The sequence below is a fragment of the Propithecus coquereli genome, unplaced genomic scaffold, assembly GCF_000956105.1.
Source record: "Propithecus coquereli isolate 6110/MARCELLA unplaced genomic scaffold, Pcoq_1.0 Scaffold137, whole genome shotgun sequence".
NCBI classification, from domain to species: domain Eukaryota; kingdom Metazoa; phylum Chordata; class Mammalia; order Primates; family Indriidae; genus Propithecus; species Propithecus coquereli.
The window spans coordinates 5,768,438-5,783,141 of NW_012137969.1; the positions used below are offsets into that span (position 1 = coordinate 5,768,438).

The 14,704-nt window shown below is 56.3% G+C and overlaps 1 protein-coding gene across 1 annotated transcript in view; it reads left to right on the forward strand.

Moving 5' to 3' along the window:
- Nucleotides 1–12,610, forward strand: part of CARD11 (caspase recruitment domain family, member 11) — a 40,029-nt gene extending 27,419 nt beyond the window's left edge. Inside the window, 9 exon segments of the mRNA XM_012638923.1 lie at nt 141–361; nt 2,608–2,848; nt 3,541–3,637; nt 4,125–4,220; nt 5,795–5,930; nt 6,817–6,996; nt 8,859–8,983; nt 10,381–10,496; nt 12,335–12,610. Of these exon segments, the coding sequence (XP_012494377.1) occupies nt 141–361; nt 2,608–2,848; nt 3,541–3,637; nt 4,125–4,220; nt 5,795–5,930; nt 6,817–6,996; nt 8,859–8,983; nt 10,381–10,496; nt 12,335–12,539 (1,417 nt within the window). The 3' untranslated portion in view covers nt 12,540–12,610.
- The last annotated feature ends 2,094 nt before the right edge of the window (nt 12,611–14,704 follow it).

Below are 14,704 nucleotides of genomic sequence, written 5' to 3' on the forward strand. Positions count from 1 at the left end.
GCGGGAGCTAGAAGCAGCCCGGGCCGTCAGCACCTCCAGGCCCTTCTCTCCCCAACTCCCCACGTGTGTTCCTGGAGCCCATGCACAGCACACGCATGCTGTCGGGATGCTTTCTGCCCTCGGTGGCCTGAGCTGGTCATCTGTTCAGGATGTTTGACTCCTCCGGGAGCAATCTCACCCCGAGACTCTGCTGCCCACGGAGCTGGGGCAAAACGGTGTGTCTTTACTGTCTAGCTGGAAGGCTCCATCAGAGGCGAGAGGCAGAGTGTCCCCCTGGACACGTGCACAAAAGAAGAGGCCCACTGGACCATCCAGAGGTGCAGCGGCCCCGTCACGCTGCATTACAAGGTCAACCAGGAAGGTGAGGCCCAGCCAGCTAGAGACTCCAGACCTGGCCAGGGGTGGGGGATGGTCCTGGACTAAACAAGTGACCCCTCCACCCAGAGCCTCCACTCCTCATCTGTTCAGTTGGGGGAACGCGGCCCCCCAGCTCCATCAGGAGGGTCCGGGGAGCAGGTCCGGGAGAGCAGACAACTGGAGCGCAACTTTGCTGTCTCACTCTGGGCTCTTTCGCCAAGTCCCCATGTACCTGCCCTGGCACAGGGGACACAGCAACCCCAGCCTCAAGCACATGTGTCAGAGCCAGGCTGGAGGAGGCAGTGACCTTGGCCTGGCCTGGATCAATCCTCCCTGCCAGGGTGAAGTTCCTGGGTGGCAGCAGCTCTGGGGTGGCCTCATCACTGAGCAAGGCCCTTGAGCCACATCCCAACCCCAGGCCTTTTGCTGTGTGGTCCCTGCCCCCCCAGGACCAGTGGGTCTTGCCCTCCCTTCCCCTCTGGACCCAGCAGCCTTTGATTCCTTATCTCCTCTGTTATCTCCGGGCCAGAGTCCTGAGCTCTGTTTTCCATTTCCTGTGTCCCCGAAGTCTGAGTTCTCACTCTCACCGCTGGGCTTTCCTGCGTGATCATCTCTGCAGCTGGATCTTATTTTTAACCACCAGGGCTCATGAATGTTTCAACAGAGCATAAATAGCCGTTTCTTTCTAGCCGCCCTCCAGTGCCGCCTGCTCGGCTCCTTCCCAGCAGCACCCTGCCCGTGCAGAAAACGATAATGACACTCTGTCCCCAATTGCGGGCCGAGTCTCCCCCACACACAGGGCAGGCTGCTCCCCGCTCCTGTGGCCTAGCTTTCCAGCCAGGCAGAAAATCTCTGGGCAGTGCCCTGCCCACTGGCCGGTAGTACCACAGACTGCGACATGAGCGGCGCCCCCCAGCCGTGTGCAGCGGCAGCGCCCTGCAGTCAAACTCCAGGGAGAGAAGGTTCACTCTGCAGGGACCTGCTTGTAGGCCCTTTGCTCACAGGAGGCAGGGAGCTCGGATAGCAATTGCTGTTGACCCAGCTGGGTGGGCGGGAAGGACGCTGAGATGCGCTGGACAAAGTCAAACCCCCCAGAAGGACCCGCCAGGGAATCCCTGTTTCTCCACGCCACACAGTGAGGACATGGGCCAGACAACCTCTGGCTGAAATGTCCCTGGAATGTGTGGTATAGACATCTGATGGGTTACTCTGGGCCTGGCTGTTAGAACTGGGTTACCTTCCACTGCATTATGCAGCCCTCTGCATGTTGGGCTGATTTGGGGATTTATATTATGAATTTATATCATAGACATTCTCTGAGAGCTTACTGTATTTATTGTACTCACGGTTTACACCTTGCTTCCTTCCAAAGCATTTGCAAAATTTTAATTGCAAGGACGACGACATGTAAGATTAAAACAACACGTACCTTGGTCCTACGTCTTTGGAAAACCATTTGGCAGTATCTGCTAAAGCTAAATATATATACACGCCATGACCTAGTAATTCCACCGTATCCCAGAGAAATGAGCATGTATGTCCACCAAAAGCAATGTGTAAGAATAACTCACCGTGGAGTTATTCACGGTAGCCAAAAACTGCAAAATGCAGATGCGCACACAGGAGAATGGATAAGCGCACGTAGCGTGGAGTATAACGCAGCCATGCAAACGCACGCACTCCCGCTGCACCGCTGCGTCACGGACAAACCTGAGGGGCATGATGTTGAGCAGCCGAGGCCAGAAGCAAAAGAGCGAGTACTGTTAGGTTCCATGTGTGTGACTCGAGGTGCAGCTTATCCGCTGTGACAGCGGTTAGGATACAGGCGCCTTTGGAAGGGCATTGACAGAGAGCGCTCTGGGTGGCGGCTACCCCGTGTGTACATCTGTGAAAATTCATCAAGCTAAATACTCAAGAATGTATGCAGTTTACCATACGTAAATTGTGCATCAGTTTAAAAAATTAAAAAAGCAAATGCTGTGTCATGCTGGGAAAGACGTGGAGACTGTAGCGGAGATGCTAGTAGAGGCGATGGCTGCAGCTTTGCACAGATTTTAGCTTTGTGCTCCCTGGCAGCCAAGACAGAAAGGAAAACAGGTAAATGACACGGCTGCCCATTCATCAGGGAAGAACTTTTCGCTAGCCATGAGCTCTAGAGGCGCGTGTCACCTGGGAACATTATCTGGGGTGGTGGTGAGTGACTTTGCTCTGGGAGCTGCCCCCACAGCCAGCTCCCCCTCTCCCCCGCAGGGTACCGGAAGCTGCTGAAGGACGTGGAGGAGGGCCTGATCACATCGGGGGACTCGTTCTACATCCGGCTGAACCTGAACATCTCCAGCCAGCTGGACGCCTGCACCATGTCCCTGAAGTGTGATGACGTCGTCCATGTCCGAGACACCATGTATCAGGACAGGCATGAATGGCTGTGTGCGCGGGTGGACCTCTTCACAGACCAGGACCTGGACGTGGGCACAATACCCAGCTACAGCCGGTGAGGCCAGAGCCTGGCCACGAGGAGGACCAGGCAGGGGCTGAGGAAGCCGTGGGCATCGGCAAAGGGGCCACAGAGGAGCCCAGGCCACAGAAAGGCCACGCCTTTGCCTGTTGAACAGGGTGGTCCCCCAGTCCCTCCTCCCCAGGAAGGCTTTCCTGCCTCCACAGGGACGTTTCTCTCACCCTGGCACCCTCCTGCAGGCTGGTTGGTGACCAGACAGCTTGGCACTCGATTCTGTGCCCTCACTGTGTTCCCTAGTCATTTGTCCTCTACAGGCCGCATCCCGGCCGCGGTAGGTGGGTATAACAGGACTGGCTGTGCCAAGTGCAGGTGGCGTGTCAGGCAGCACAGCAGGCACCGGGAAAGCATGTGTGACACCTTAGTGTCTGTATGACTGTGAACTGCTTCCCAGGCCAAGTCCCACCAGGTGAGCATCGTCAGACCAGACCTGTAGGCGAGGGAACCTGGGCTCAGAGAAGCGAAGCCACTTTGCCACAGCCCCACAGTGAGTCAGAGCCGCAGGCAGGATTCAGACACAGATTCGAGGCACCATCTTCTCCCTGGGGTGCCCCTGGGCTCAGACTGACACCATCCACAGGGCCGGGCACGCGCCCCACTCGCACGGGCACTGTGCAGAGCCGCTGCTGGCCCAGGCCCACCCTGAGGCTCTGCCCCGCTTGCCTCCCCAGAGCCCAGCAACTCCTCCTGGTCAAGCTGCAGCGCCTGATGCACCGGGGCGGCCGGGAGGAGGCGGACCCCGCCCACCACACCCTGCGGACCCTCCGGGTAGGTCTGCCCTGTGGCCCTGCAGGGCAGCAAGGACGGGGACCTCGCCAGCCTCAAACCCACCTCCCTGGGTCTTTTTTGGGGGGAGTAACAGGGGGGATCCATTCATATGGTTGCGACAATGACTCACAGGGGCTCGGTTCCCTAGGAAGGGGACACCTTCTCTAGACGGAGCCCCATCCTCTTGTGCCCTTCCCCAGGCTCCAGCTTTGCCAGGAAAAAGGGCGGTGACTGAGCCACGATTTCCCATTCCAGCTGGACTGTAGGCTCTGCCGTCTCTGGCCTCAGTCAAACAGTCACCTTCCCCAAGTCTCACGACTCCTCTCACCCCTCCCCAACCATCCCCCGTCTGGAACCCTTTGATCCCACAACTGAAGCTTCAGCGCAGAGGGGCTTGGCGACAGGTCGCTGGTTCTCAACAGCATCACTGATCTCACCAACCCTTCCAAGCCCAGCCGGGTCTGACTGATTGATAAACTCATTTCAGAACACCCTGCAGCCTGAAGAGCTGCTTTCAACAAGCGACCCCCGGGTCAGTCCCCGCCTCTCCCGAGCGAGTTTCCTCTTCGGCCAACTCCTTCAGGTAAAGCTCTCCAGCGAGCCACTGACTTTGCAATCACGGCTGGCTATGGCCTTGCCCTCTGCCTACTGAGACCAGACGCCTGTATCAAAATCACAATGCTTTGTGTTTGTACACCACTTGCAACTTTTCACAGTGCCTCACCTCCGCTGTCCCGTTTTATCCTCTCAGCGACAGGTCGGTAGACAGTCTCTGTGCCTGTTGGAAGCAAGTCCCACTTTCATAAAAGATTTGAGGAAACTTGTGGCTAAAAGAAACTGAAGTGAGCTGTTCAAATATTAATAGAAAAATCAGAAACAGTGTATCAGGAGAAGAAAACAAACATTCCCAATATCTAGGCCAGTATAGCTCCTCACATTAACCATTACATTTATCTGAGCATCCTGAAAGCCAAGGAGAAAAGGGAACCCCAGCAGGTTCTGTCTATAGAAACATTTTAGCTCTTCAGGACCAGAAAAGATTTTTCCCTTGTACTTAATTCTAAAAGGAAAAAAAAATTTTTTTTTTGCATGGATCATTATACAAGAAACGTTGATTAGCACAATGTGTGGTATCTTCAGATGTGAGTTCACGTAAATACAGGAGCATTTTTTGTGACCATTTTTTATATCACCAGTTGACAAAAGCTAAATGAGTCATATTAAAATGTAGTCCCATGAGCGTGTATCTGTGTAGTTGCCACACTAATTAGACCCCAGCGGAACCAGTGTGACACTCCACGGCTCCATCCTGACGCTGGAACAGAGGAAACCCAGAGCAGTGGTTCCTGGCATGACCCAAAACCCAGGTGGACACGAACAGGTGGGAGAAAGACACCAGGTGGGAGGGAGCACTGGCAAAGTCTGAGGTATTCCTCAGGAGAGGCTATCTGTGGTGACACGTTACTGTGCCCACGTGTCATGCGAAAGTCTAGGAACCTCGAGTCTCATACGAGAGCGTGCCGCCAGCTAGCACCAGGGCTGGGCTGAGACCCCAGCTCGCCTGCATTCTCCTTCCTGTGGAAGGAAGGGTGTGGGGGGGACAGCATAGCCCCAGAAACGTGGTGCGAACCTGGCCCCTGCCACTGCTGAAGCATCCTGTCTGCCCTCTAGGACTCAACTCTGTGAATTGTAGCAGGAAGTGGGTGCCCCCCAGAAGACTCGGGGATACCGAGGCAGGGGTCAGGCCATGGTGAGCAGTGTCGAGGGAGACAGGGCTGTCCGGCACATGACTACCACGTGTACAGCGAGTGGGCTGTCAGCCGGGGGTCCTCACCAACCAGGGCACAGCAGGTCCCAAGTGCCAACAAAGGCTGCACCTGAAGTCCCCACAGGAGTGTAGGTGGGACCGATGGAGATGTCATCAAGGGCCTGGTTAAGGAAGAGGCTTGGGAGCTGGGGCTTTTGTTCACTTACTGACCTACTAACCACATCTACCTAGGAGCAAAGAACTCGAGCCACCTGCTGGGCAGCTCCAGCGGCCCAGGGACGCCCAGGACAGGGCTGGGATTTGAACAGAGGTCTGGCTTTGTCAGGATCAAGGTGGCTCTACCTGGTTAGAAGCAGGAAACTGACTGGTCCCTCCCCGTGTTCCTCCAGTTCGTCAGCAGATCCGAAAACAAGTACAAGCGAATGAACAGTAACGAGCGGGTCCGCATCATCTCAGGGAGCCCGCTGGGGAACCTGGCCCGCAACTCACTGGACGCCACCAAGCTCTTGACTGAGAGGCAGGAAGGTACACAGTGACCTCGAGACCCCTCCCCACCGCCACAGGCCACACAGCCCCACCTGAGAGCACATAGGTCCCTGGGAGGGACCTAAAAGTGCTTGACCAGGAGGACGACGCAGCCTCCTGGGGTGATGTCCGCCAAGCTCACCCCTCATGGTGCCATGGTCACTCTGAGCCCAGATGCCATGTTAACGGGGCTGTTTGCTGTGAAGTGTCAGGAACTGATTTCTCCACCCACTGAGCACCTCTTGCCATTTATCCAGCCAGTGAGGGGCCACCAGGTACACCGTCCCCCGTGGCAAGGCTCAGTCAATGGCCAGCCAGGCTTCCAAGCTCAGGGGAAGGCAGGCCAAGACCCCAGGGGACAGTCAGAAAAGGGCGAAGTCAAGGGACAAGGCACTGGATTCTGGGGGACGTTAACAGACTCCCTCCTGAGCCTCTGTCCAGCGCCCCACACACCAGCCAGATGGGGCTTGACAAAGTGGAACTGAGGCCAGGTCGCCACCACCTGCCACGGCCTGGCTCCCGCACCTCACCCTTACCTGCTGGATGATGCCTGCGGGTCCTGGGCTGTGCCCCTCCTCTGAGAAAAATCCTTGACTGGCTGCAAGAGCAACCCCTCCCTCCCGAGCCCTGCCAGGGTCCATGTGTTCCTTGTCTGCCTCTGCCCCACAGATGTGGCCCCTGAAGACAGGGCTGGATGCCCAGGGCTCCCGGCCAGGCCTCCATGGCTCACGGCCAGTGGAGCATGGGCACCGCCCTGTACAGTGGCCTCTGGGACCCAGCCCCAGGTGGCGCATAGTCCCCGAAGGCCTCCTGGGCCCTGGGACCAAGCGTGCACCCCGGCAGGGCGGGCAGGGCCCTGACAGCTGCCCTCTCCTGCCCCTGCCAGAGCTGGACCCAGAGAGCGAGCTCAGCAAGAACCTCAGCCTCATCCCCTACAGCCTGGTGCGTGCCTTCCACTGCGAGCGCCGCCGGCCTGTGCTCTTCACGCCCACCGTGCTGGCCAAGACGCTGGTCCAGAAGCTGCTCAACTCGGGGGGCGCCATGGAGTTCACCATATGCAAGTCAGGTGAGCAGAGGTGGCCGCCTTGGGGGCCCCAAGGGAAGCCCATGGACAAGGCCACCACCCCTTTCCTCTCCCCCCAACTCCCTCCCACTCCCTTCCTCCTCCTCCATCCCCGGGAATAGAGAAGCTGCCTCCTCCTCGCCAGGTGTAGGTGGTGAGGGAGTGAATCCACTCCCACATTGTCCCCATGGCCTGGGGAGTGGAGAGAGCCGCCTCCCCTCACCTCAGGGTGAGAGGGTGAAGGTCACAGGGTTAGCCAGGAGTTCAGGTCCCCACTGAGGGCCCTAGGCTCGAGGCCAGCCACCTGTCACTCTGGCCTTGGTGTCCTCACGCACAGCAGAGCGATGGCGCCCACCCTGGAGGCTGGTGTGAGATGGCGCAGATCGCGAGGCCGTGCCCTGCTGTGCTAGGCCCATCATCAGAATCTGCAGTGTTGAAACACACAGATGCCAGGCCGGGTGTGATGGCTTCAGCCTGTGACCCCAGCACTTTGCGGGGACAGTCGCTTGAGGCCAGGAATTCAAGGCTGCAGTGAGCTGTGATCACACCGCTGCACCCCAGCCTGGGCAACAGAACAAGACCCCGTCTCAAAAAAAAAAAAAATGGATGCCCCATGCCCACTCGAACCAATTAAATATCAGATGCCTAGGGTTTTTTTTTTTTCTTAAATGATGGTAAAATAAGCATAACACAAAATTTACCATCTTAGCAATTTTAAGTGTACAGTTCAGTGGCATTAAGTACATTCTCATTGTCGTGCTGCCTGATGGCCACCATCCATCTCCAGAACTCTTCACCTGCAAACTGAAACCCTGTCTGCATTAAACACTCACTCTCCACCCCCTTCCCCCAGCCCCTGGTAGAACCACAGTTATACTTTCTGTCTCTTTGCCTGGGGGTAAGTCATCAACCTGTTTCCTCCTCTGTAAAACCTGTCGGCCACTTCTTGTAGAGGCCTTTGACAAATGGAGAACCTGAGGCCCAAAGAGGTTAAAGATATGTTCAGGGTCACCCAGCAAGTGAGTGGGGCCTCTGATACATGGCTCCTCCTCCAGGAAGCCTGCCTGCACCCCTCTCCCCCACACTTCCTCAATGCTCCCACATTAAGTAGCCCATCACTGCACCCATTAAGTTTTATTATATAATTACCTTGTCACTTACACTCTTCTCCCCAGCTAGATTGTAGATTTTTTAATACGGCAGCTGTGTTTTTAACATGTTTTTATTTCTACTGCCTGACCCTTAGTAGGGTGCGGTGGGTGAGTGGATGATGGGTGGATAGATAGACGGGTGAATGGATTGGTGGGCGGCAGATGGATGGATGGATGGATGGGAGAATGGGTGGGCAGATGATGGTTGGGTAGGTGGATGGGAAAATGGATTGATGGATAGATGATGACTAGACGGATGGGCGAATAAACACATGCGTAAATGAACGAATGATGGGTGGATGGATAGGTGGGTGAGTAGGTGGATGGTTAGATAAACGGATGGATGAATGGATGATGGGTGGGTGGATGTATCAGTGGGTGATGGTGACTGGGGGTGTGGACAGATGATTGGGGATGGCACAGGAGATTCTTCATGGTTGGCGACTGGAGATCAGCACTGCACCTGAGCTACTTGGTCCATGAGTATTTACTAAACACCTGCCCTGTGGGCTGCCATGGGGAGTGTGAGGACGTGTGACCTTGGCCCTGCCCTCAAGGGGCTTCACAGTCCAGTGGAGGAGACAGGGTTCATTTAAACATGGCTGGAAGGGGGTCAGACACCGAGTCCTGTAGAGCCCAGCGGGGGCGAGCAGGGCCTGGATGGGACCCAAGGCCCCGCTCGTGCTGCCTCAGGACTGGTCCCTCTGTGTGCAGACATTGTCACGAGAGACGAGTTCCTCAGAAAGCAGAAGACGGAGACCATCATCTACTCCCGAGAGAAGAACCCCAACACTTTCGAGTGCATCGTTCCCGCCAACATCGAAGCTGTGGCGGCCAAGGTAAGGTGGGCGCTGACGGCTGGGCGGGGCGGGAATACTCGAATTATCTTTGGGAGGCCCCCTGTCCCCGGGTGAGGGTGGGATGAAGAGCTGCTCTCACCTCCCCACAGCCAAACCTTCTCCGCATCTGCCCCGTGCTAACTTTCTCTCTCCGCCCTCGTTCTCTGGGCTCTGACGTGGGTTTGTATTTTGGAACCACCTTCTGTTTTTGGTGGCTTCCTGGTGCTGGTGTGCCGGTTCACATTGTTTAGGGATGTGTGTGTGTCTGGTTGTGATAACAAGGGCCAGACATAGAGAGCAAGCGTGTCAGGGCGAGAGACAGGACGAGCAAGCAGGTGACAGGCACTGCGTTCACCGAACGGGAAAATGGGGCATCAGAAAGGTTGCTGGCAGCGCGGCGGAGACGTTGTCCGCATGGAAGGCCGAATCTTCTGGAGCCAGGTGTCAGGAAGGAGTTTTCTCTTGTCCTAGCACTTGACAGGTCCGAGACAGGGCAGTGTGGCCCCAGTGTCCTGGATGGGGGCTGTGGCAGGGGGGCAGCTCTGTGGGAACAAGAACCTTGGGGAGGGCAGCAGCAGGCACCCAGCCAGGAGGTCCGTCTAGCCAGCGGTCACTCCTGCCTGCTCCTTGCGTTACTCACACAGATAAAAGCACAGCAGAGCCATCAGCCATCATGGAACAGTTTGTTGTTTTTTGAAGTCTGGGCTGCAGCAGTTTAGGAAATTCTGACAGCTGGAGTGGCTAGAAAATGAGTTGGCAGGGTTGGAGCCGAGAGCGCGTGTTGGCTGAGAAGGCAATGCTGTCCAGCGCGGTGCTGCCAGAAGTCTGGGCTGTGGCCACGCGGAGGGGTGTGGAGAGCGTGGGGTGTGGGGGTGGTGAGCGGCAGGAGGTCGGGTTGGCCAGTTCCACCTCTGGACCTGGGTGTGTTCAGCTTGTGAGCTTCACTGAGACGCAGGCTTAGGACACTGTATGTATGTTCTCTTTCAACGCAAAGTTTGGTGGCTTTTTAAAGTGATGCCTCTGATGAAGCAGGGATTGTCCTTTTTCTCACTGTTAAGAACCCTGGCAGATGCTCCCAGCCCGGGCCCTCACCTTTGTGCATTTTCCATCCTCTTGCCTAGTGCCGAGGATGCCCTTGAGGGCCCACAAGAGTAGCAGATGTTTTATTCAAACGCTTTCCCACGGCCTGCTTCGCCCAGGCGGGGGCCTGGCCTCTGCCAACGGCACACCGCTGTGCCCGGCAGAGTCCTGCAGCTCCCCGCACAGCCGGAATGTCGTCTCACGGAGGCCGGGTCTCACCTGTGCACCCTGGCCCTGCGTCCCAGCCCCACCCAGGCACCCGCACAGGTTGGGGAGGGCAGGTGGGCCCCCGCTGACCACAGCCACTGTGCTTGCAGAACAAGCACTGTCTGCTGGAGGCCGGCATCGGCTGCGTGAGAGACTTGATCAAGTCCAACATCTTCCCCATCGTGCTCTTCGTCCGGGTGTCAGAGAAGAACGTGAAGAGGTTCAGGTAGGGCTCCCAGGCCCCGGCTGCCCCTCCCCCACACACCGCCAGGCCCCTGGCTCCCCGAGCCTTTGTTTCCCCCGCTCCCCTCATCCCCTTAGCAAGTCCTCGTCAGTACAGGACCCAAGTCCCAGGCAGACACGGCCCCAACCTCATGGAGCTGAGGCCAAGTGCAGCCTCAGACACAGTAACTCACACTGTGGGACAAGTGCTGAGGGGACAGGGCGGGCGCCGCATGACCCGGGGTGGTGGAAGGCCTCAGGGATAAACCTGCAACCACCACTGCGGGAAGGGGCCCAGCAGAAGCTAGAGGAACAGCTGGCGCCCAGACCCCGAGGCAGGACGGCCCCAAGCAGGCCAGGGTTTGGGCGCGTGGAGAGAGGAGGCAGATCCAGCCCGTGTCAGACCACGCCAGCCACAGGGTGGATGTGACTCCTTACTCCACACGCAATGGGAAGCCACCGATGGTTCTGAGCAGACGAGTGACGTGGTCCAACTTAGGATGCAAAGGCTCCTCTCACCTCTGTGCGGAGACAGGCAGGGTGGCAGTGCAGGGCCGGTGCTGTCTGGGAGACCACAATGAACAATCTGGATCCTGTCCAGGGTCGAGCCTGTGGGTTCATTAGAGGGTTAGCTGTGGGGTTTGAAAGAGGGGATGGCACTGAGGTCTGGGGACTGAGTGACAAGGACAGACTTGCCCATAAGTGGCATCTTCTCCGATCCCCGCCTCTCCTCCAGCACAACTGCAAAACAAACATCACGACCCCATTTTACAGGTGGGGCCACTGAGACTTAGACAGATTGGGCCACTTCATTCTTTGTCACCAAATATTTACTGAGCACCTATTAAGTGCCAGGCACAGGGAATCCTTCAATGAGCAAATGAGATGAACATCCTCACCACGCTACCTCGTGCCTGTTAGGATGGCCCCGCCAAAAAAATGGAAACTAACAAGCCCTGGTGAGGATGTGGAGAAATTGGAATCTCGTGTGCAGCTGGCGACAGTGTAATTGCAGCCGCTGTGGAATACAGCGTGACGATTCCTCAAAAGGTTAACAATAGAACTGCCATTGACCAAGCTTTCTACTCGTGGGCCCATGCCCAAGAGAACTGAAAGCAGGGTCTCCAAGAGCTATTTGCACACCGTGGTCATAGCAGCACCCTTCACAGTAGCCACAAGCAGGGAGCACCCAAGCGTCCGCTGATGGGGAAGGAATGAGCGAAATGTGGTCTAGCCACACAGTGGAACATTGCTCAGCCTTTAAGAAGGCAGGACATTCCAACACCTGCTATAGCATGGATGAACCTTGAGGACATCATGCTCAGTGACATAAGCCAGCCACAGATGACAAATCTATACAACGCCACTTGGATGGGTCCCAGAGTAGTCAGATTCCTAGAGACAGAGGCGGAACGGTGGGCGCTGGGGCTGGGGGAGGGCGAGGGGAAGTTAGTGGTTATTGGCCTTGCAGTTTGGGAAGATGAAAACGTTCTGGAGCTTGGTTGTGCAACAATGTGAATATACCTAACGCTGCTGAATTATCCGCTTAAAAATGGTTCAAATGATAAATTGTATTTTATGTGTATTTCTTCATGCTTAAAAATAAGAATTTGTTTAAATCCCCACCTCTTGGGATTCCCCTAATGAACAACACGAAAGGGCACAGTCCGCAGCGTGAGGTGGTGGCAGGCGCTCTGGGGGTGCCGGGCAGGGAGGGCAGGTGCCACAGTGGTCAGTGGGGGGTCGGGTGGCCCAGGGACCCACGGTGGCCGGGCTGGTGGGCGCCACACCAGGGCTCGGTCCTGCAGCCTCTCCACACGGCCCCCGCGTGTCTCCCCGCAGGAAGCTGCTGCCCCGGCCAGACACGGAGGAGGAGTTCCTGCGCGTGTGCCGGCTGAAGGAGAAGGAGCTGGAGGCGCTGCCGTGCCTGTACGCCACGGTGGAGGCCGACATGTGGGGCAGCGTGGAGGAGCTGCTCCGCGTCATCAAGGACAAGATCGGCGAGGAGCAGCGCAAGACCATCTGGGTGGACGAGGACCAGCTGTGAGGCAGGCCCTGAGTCTGAGACATCTCGGGGGCACGCGGCCGTCCTGCTGCCCACGGAGCTGCCGGCCAGGGGCTCTGTCCTAGCCGGTGGTGGAGCCCTCCCTGGAGCCCCCGGGGACAGATACACCTGGCGGGGGCGGAGCAGGATGTAGTTTATTCCACCTGGGGCTAGCCGGGCCCAGCTGTTCGGCCCTGCTGGCTGAGTAGGGAGATGGGGTGCAGAGGACGCCAGCCAGAGGCCCGAGGCCAGCTGGCCCCTCAAAAGCCAGAGCAGCAGTTGAATGTAACGCATGGGACAGGGGTGCTCCCCACAGGGCCTGGGGACACACCGTGAGCACATTCCCAGGCAGGACAGATCGGGAAAGGGGAAGTACACCATGCTATTATTTCTCTCTTGCATTAAAATTTCTCCATTTCTTTGTTTTTGATTTTTAAAAGTTGTTACTATTTAATAGTTTGCAGAGGTTTTCAGTTCTCACCTTCCTAACCTGAAAACCACCCCAGCAAGCTTAGCTGACACCCACAAAGGCTCCAGCCCCATGTTCACTGGTGGGATGAAGGTGGGGCGACCATGTGTGCCAGCTTCCCCAGACAGGCCTGATTCACAGCTGGGCTTGGGGCATGCTGCGAAAGCACCCGCTTTGACCAGTGCGTCCTGATTTGGACGATAAATTATACCTTCACCCTAGGAAGGGCCTGTCCTTCCATAGGCTCTGGGGAGCTCTTGCTGTCTGTGCCCTGCACCCGCCAACTCCAGCCCTGAGGCAAGACCCACTTACTCAGCACTTCCCTACACACTGTTGTCCCCGTCCCTGTGCATTTAGTGTCCCTGCCTTGCAGCCCCACTTCATCCTCCAGTTCAGGAGGGGGTCTGTGCCCCAATGCCTGGGAATCGGGGGAGGGCAGGAGAGCTGTGTTTCCTCAGCAGCAGGCAGCAAAGGCCTTAGGGGTTCTAGAACCATTCCTCTCCTTGAACCCTTCGATGCAACCTTGCCAAGTATGGACCCAACCGGCACAGCCAAACCAGACCAGGTCGTACCCTTGGCCAAGTACCACACTGTATAGGCAGGAAGCTGGTAGGAGGCAGGCTGGGATTCAAATCCAGGTCTGCTGGTCCGTTTGTGGGAACTGTGGGAGCAAGTGCTAGTTGACAGCCAATATCCACACTCCCTTCCTAACAGAATCCAGATTTATTCTGGGAATGTCTGTGCACAGCTAAAGACATATTTCCCAGCCTTCCTTACAGGTAGGGTAATTGAGGAAACAGAAGGGAGATTTTAGGGAGAGACAAGCAGACAAACACCACTTTTCTGCCTGGGATGCAGACATGATGGCTGGAGCTCCAGCAGTAATCTTGGATCTTGAGGTGATGGTGATGAACAGGAACCCTGAGCAGGGGATGGTGGAGCAAAAAGATGAAAAGAGCCACAGTCACTGATGACACTCAGGAGCCCAGGACTACTGCTTGGATTTCTTTCACATGAGACAAAGAAGTTTTTATGTTGTGTTCAGTGGCTGTTATTTCAGTTCTGTTACTTGCAGTGTAAAGCAATTCCTGGCAGATAATAGGAGCAGCCCTTTTCTCAGTGGTTTCAAATACCACGGCCATGAGAGTTGGTCCTCTGTTAGGTTTTTGCCACATAGGCAAGATATGAATTGTTCATAAAAGAACTCAATTAATAAAGACCCAACCTAAAAAACAATACTGTGTGGCCTGTAGCATTTTCAGGCACTTTGACCCCTGGAAGACAAATGAGCACGCCAAAGCGCTGGGAGATGGGAGTGAACGGACAGGGGTCCTAGGAGGGGACCTCGTTCTCTCCTCTCTAATGATGCCTCCCTACATCACTGATTTTGAGCTTGCCAGGGAGCGCAACGCCTCTGAAAACAAAAGCATTCCTCCAAGAGCCAGTTAGCTATGCTGCTTTTTCCAACACAGCCCCCAGAAACAAGTTGGATGCACCAGGTATAGAGGCCATGATTCCTCGGCCCAGCTGCGGTTATTTAGGGCCGGAGAAGCCGCCACGCCAGGAGATGCAGGGACTGGAAGGCCTCTGCTTCCATCTTGTTAAAGCCCTAAGTGAAACAGTAAATTTCCCCCAAGCCGAGGCCATGGCGTTTCTGCCTGGAAGCCGTGCTTCCTTGTAGAGCGCTTAGTGCCGAGTG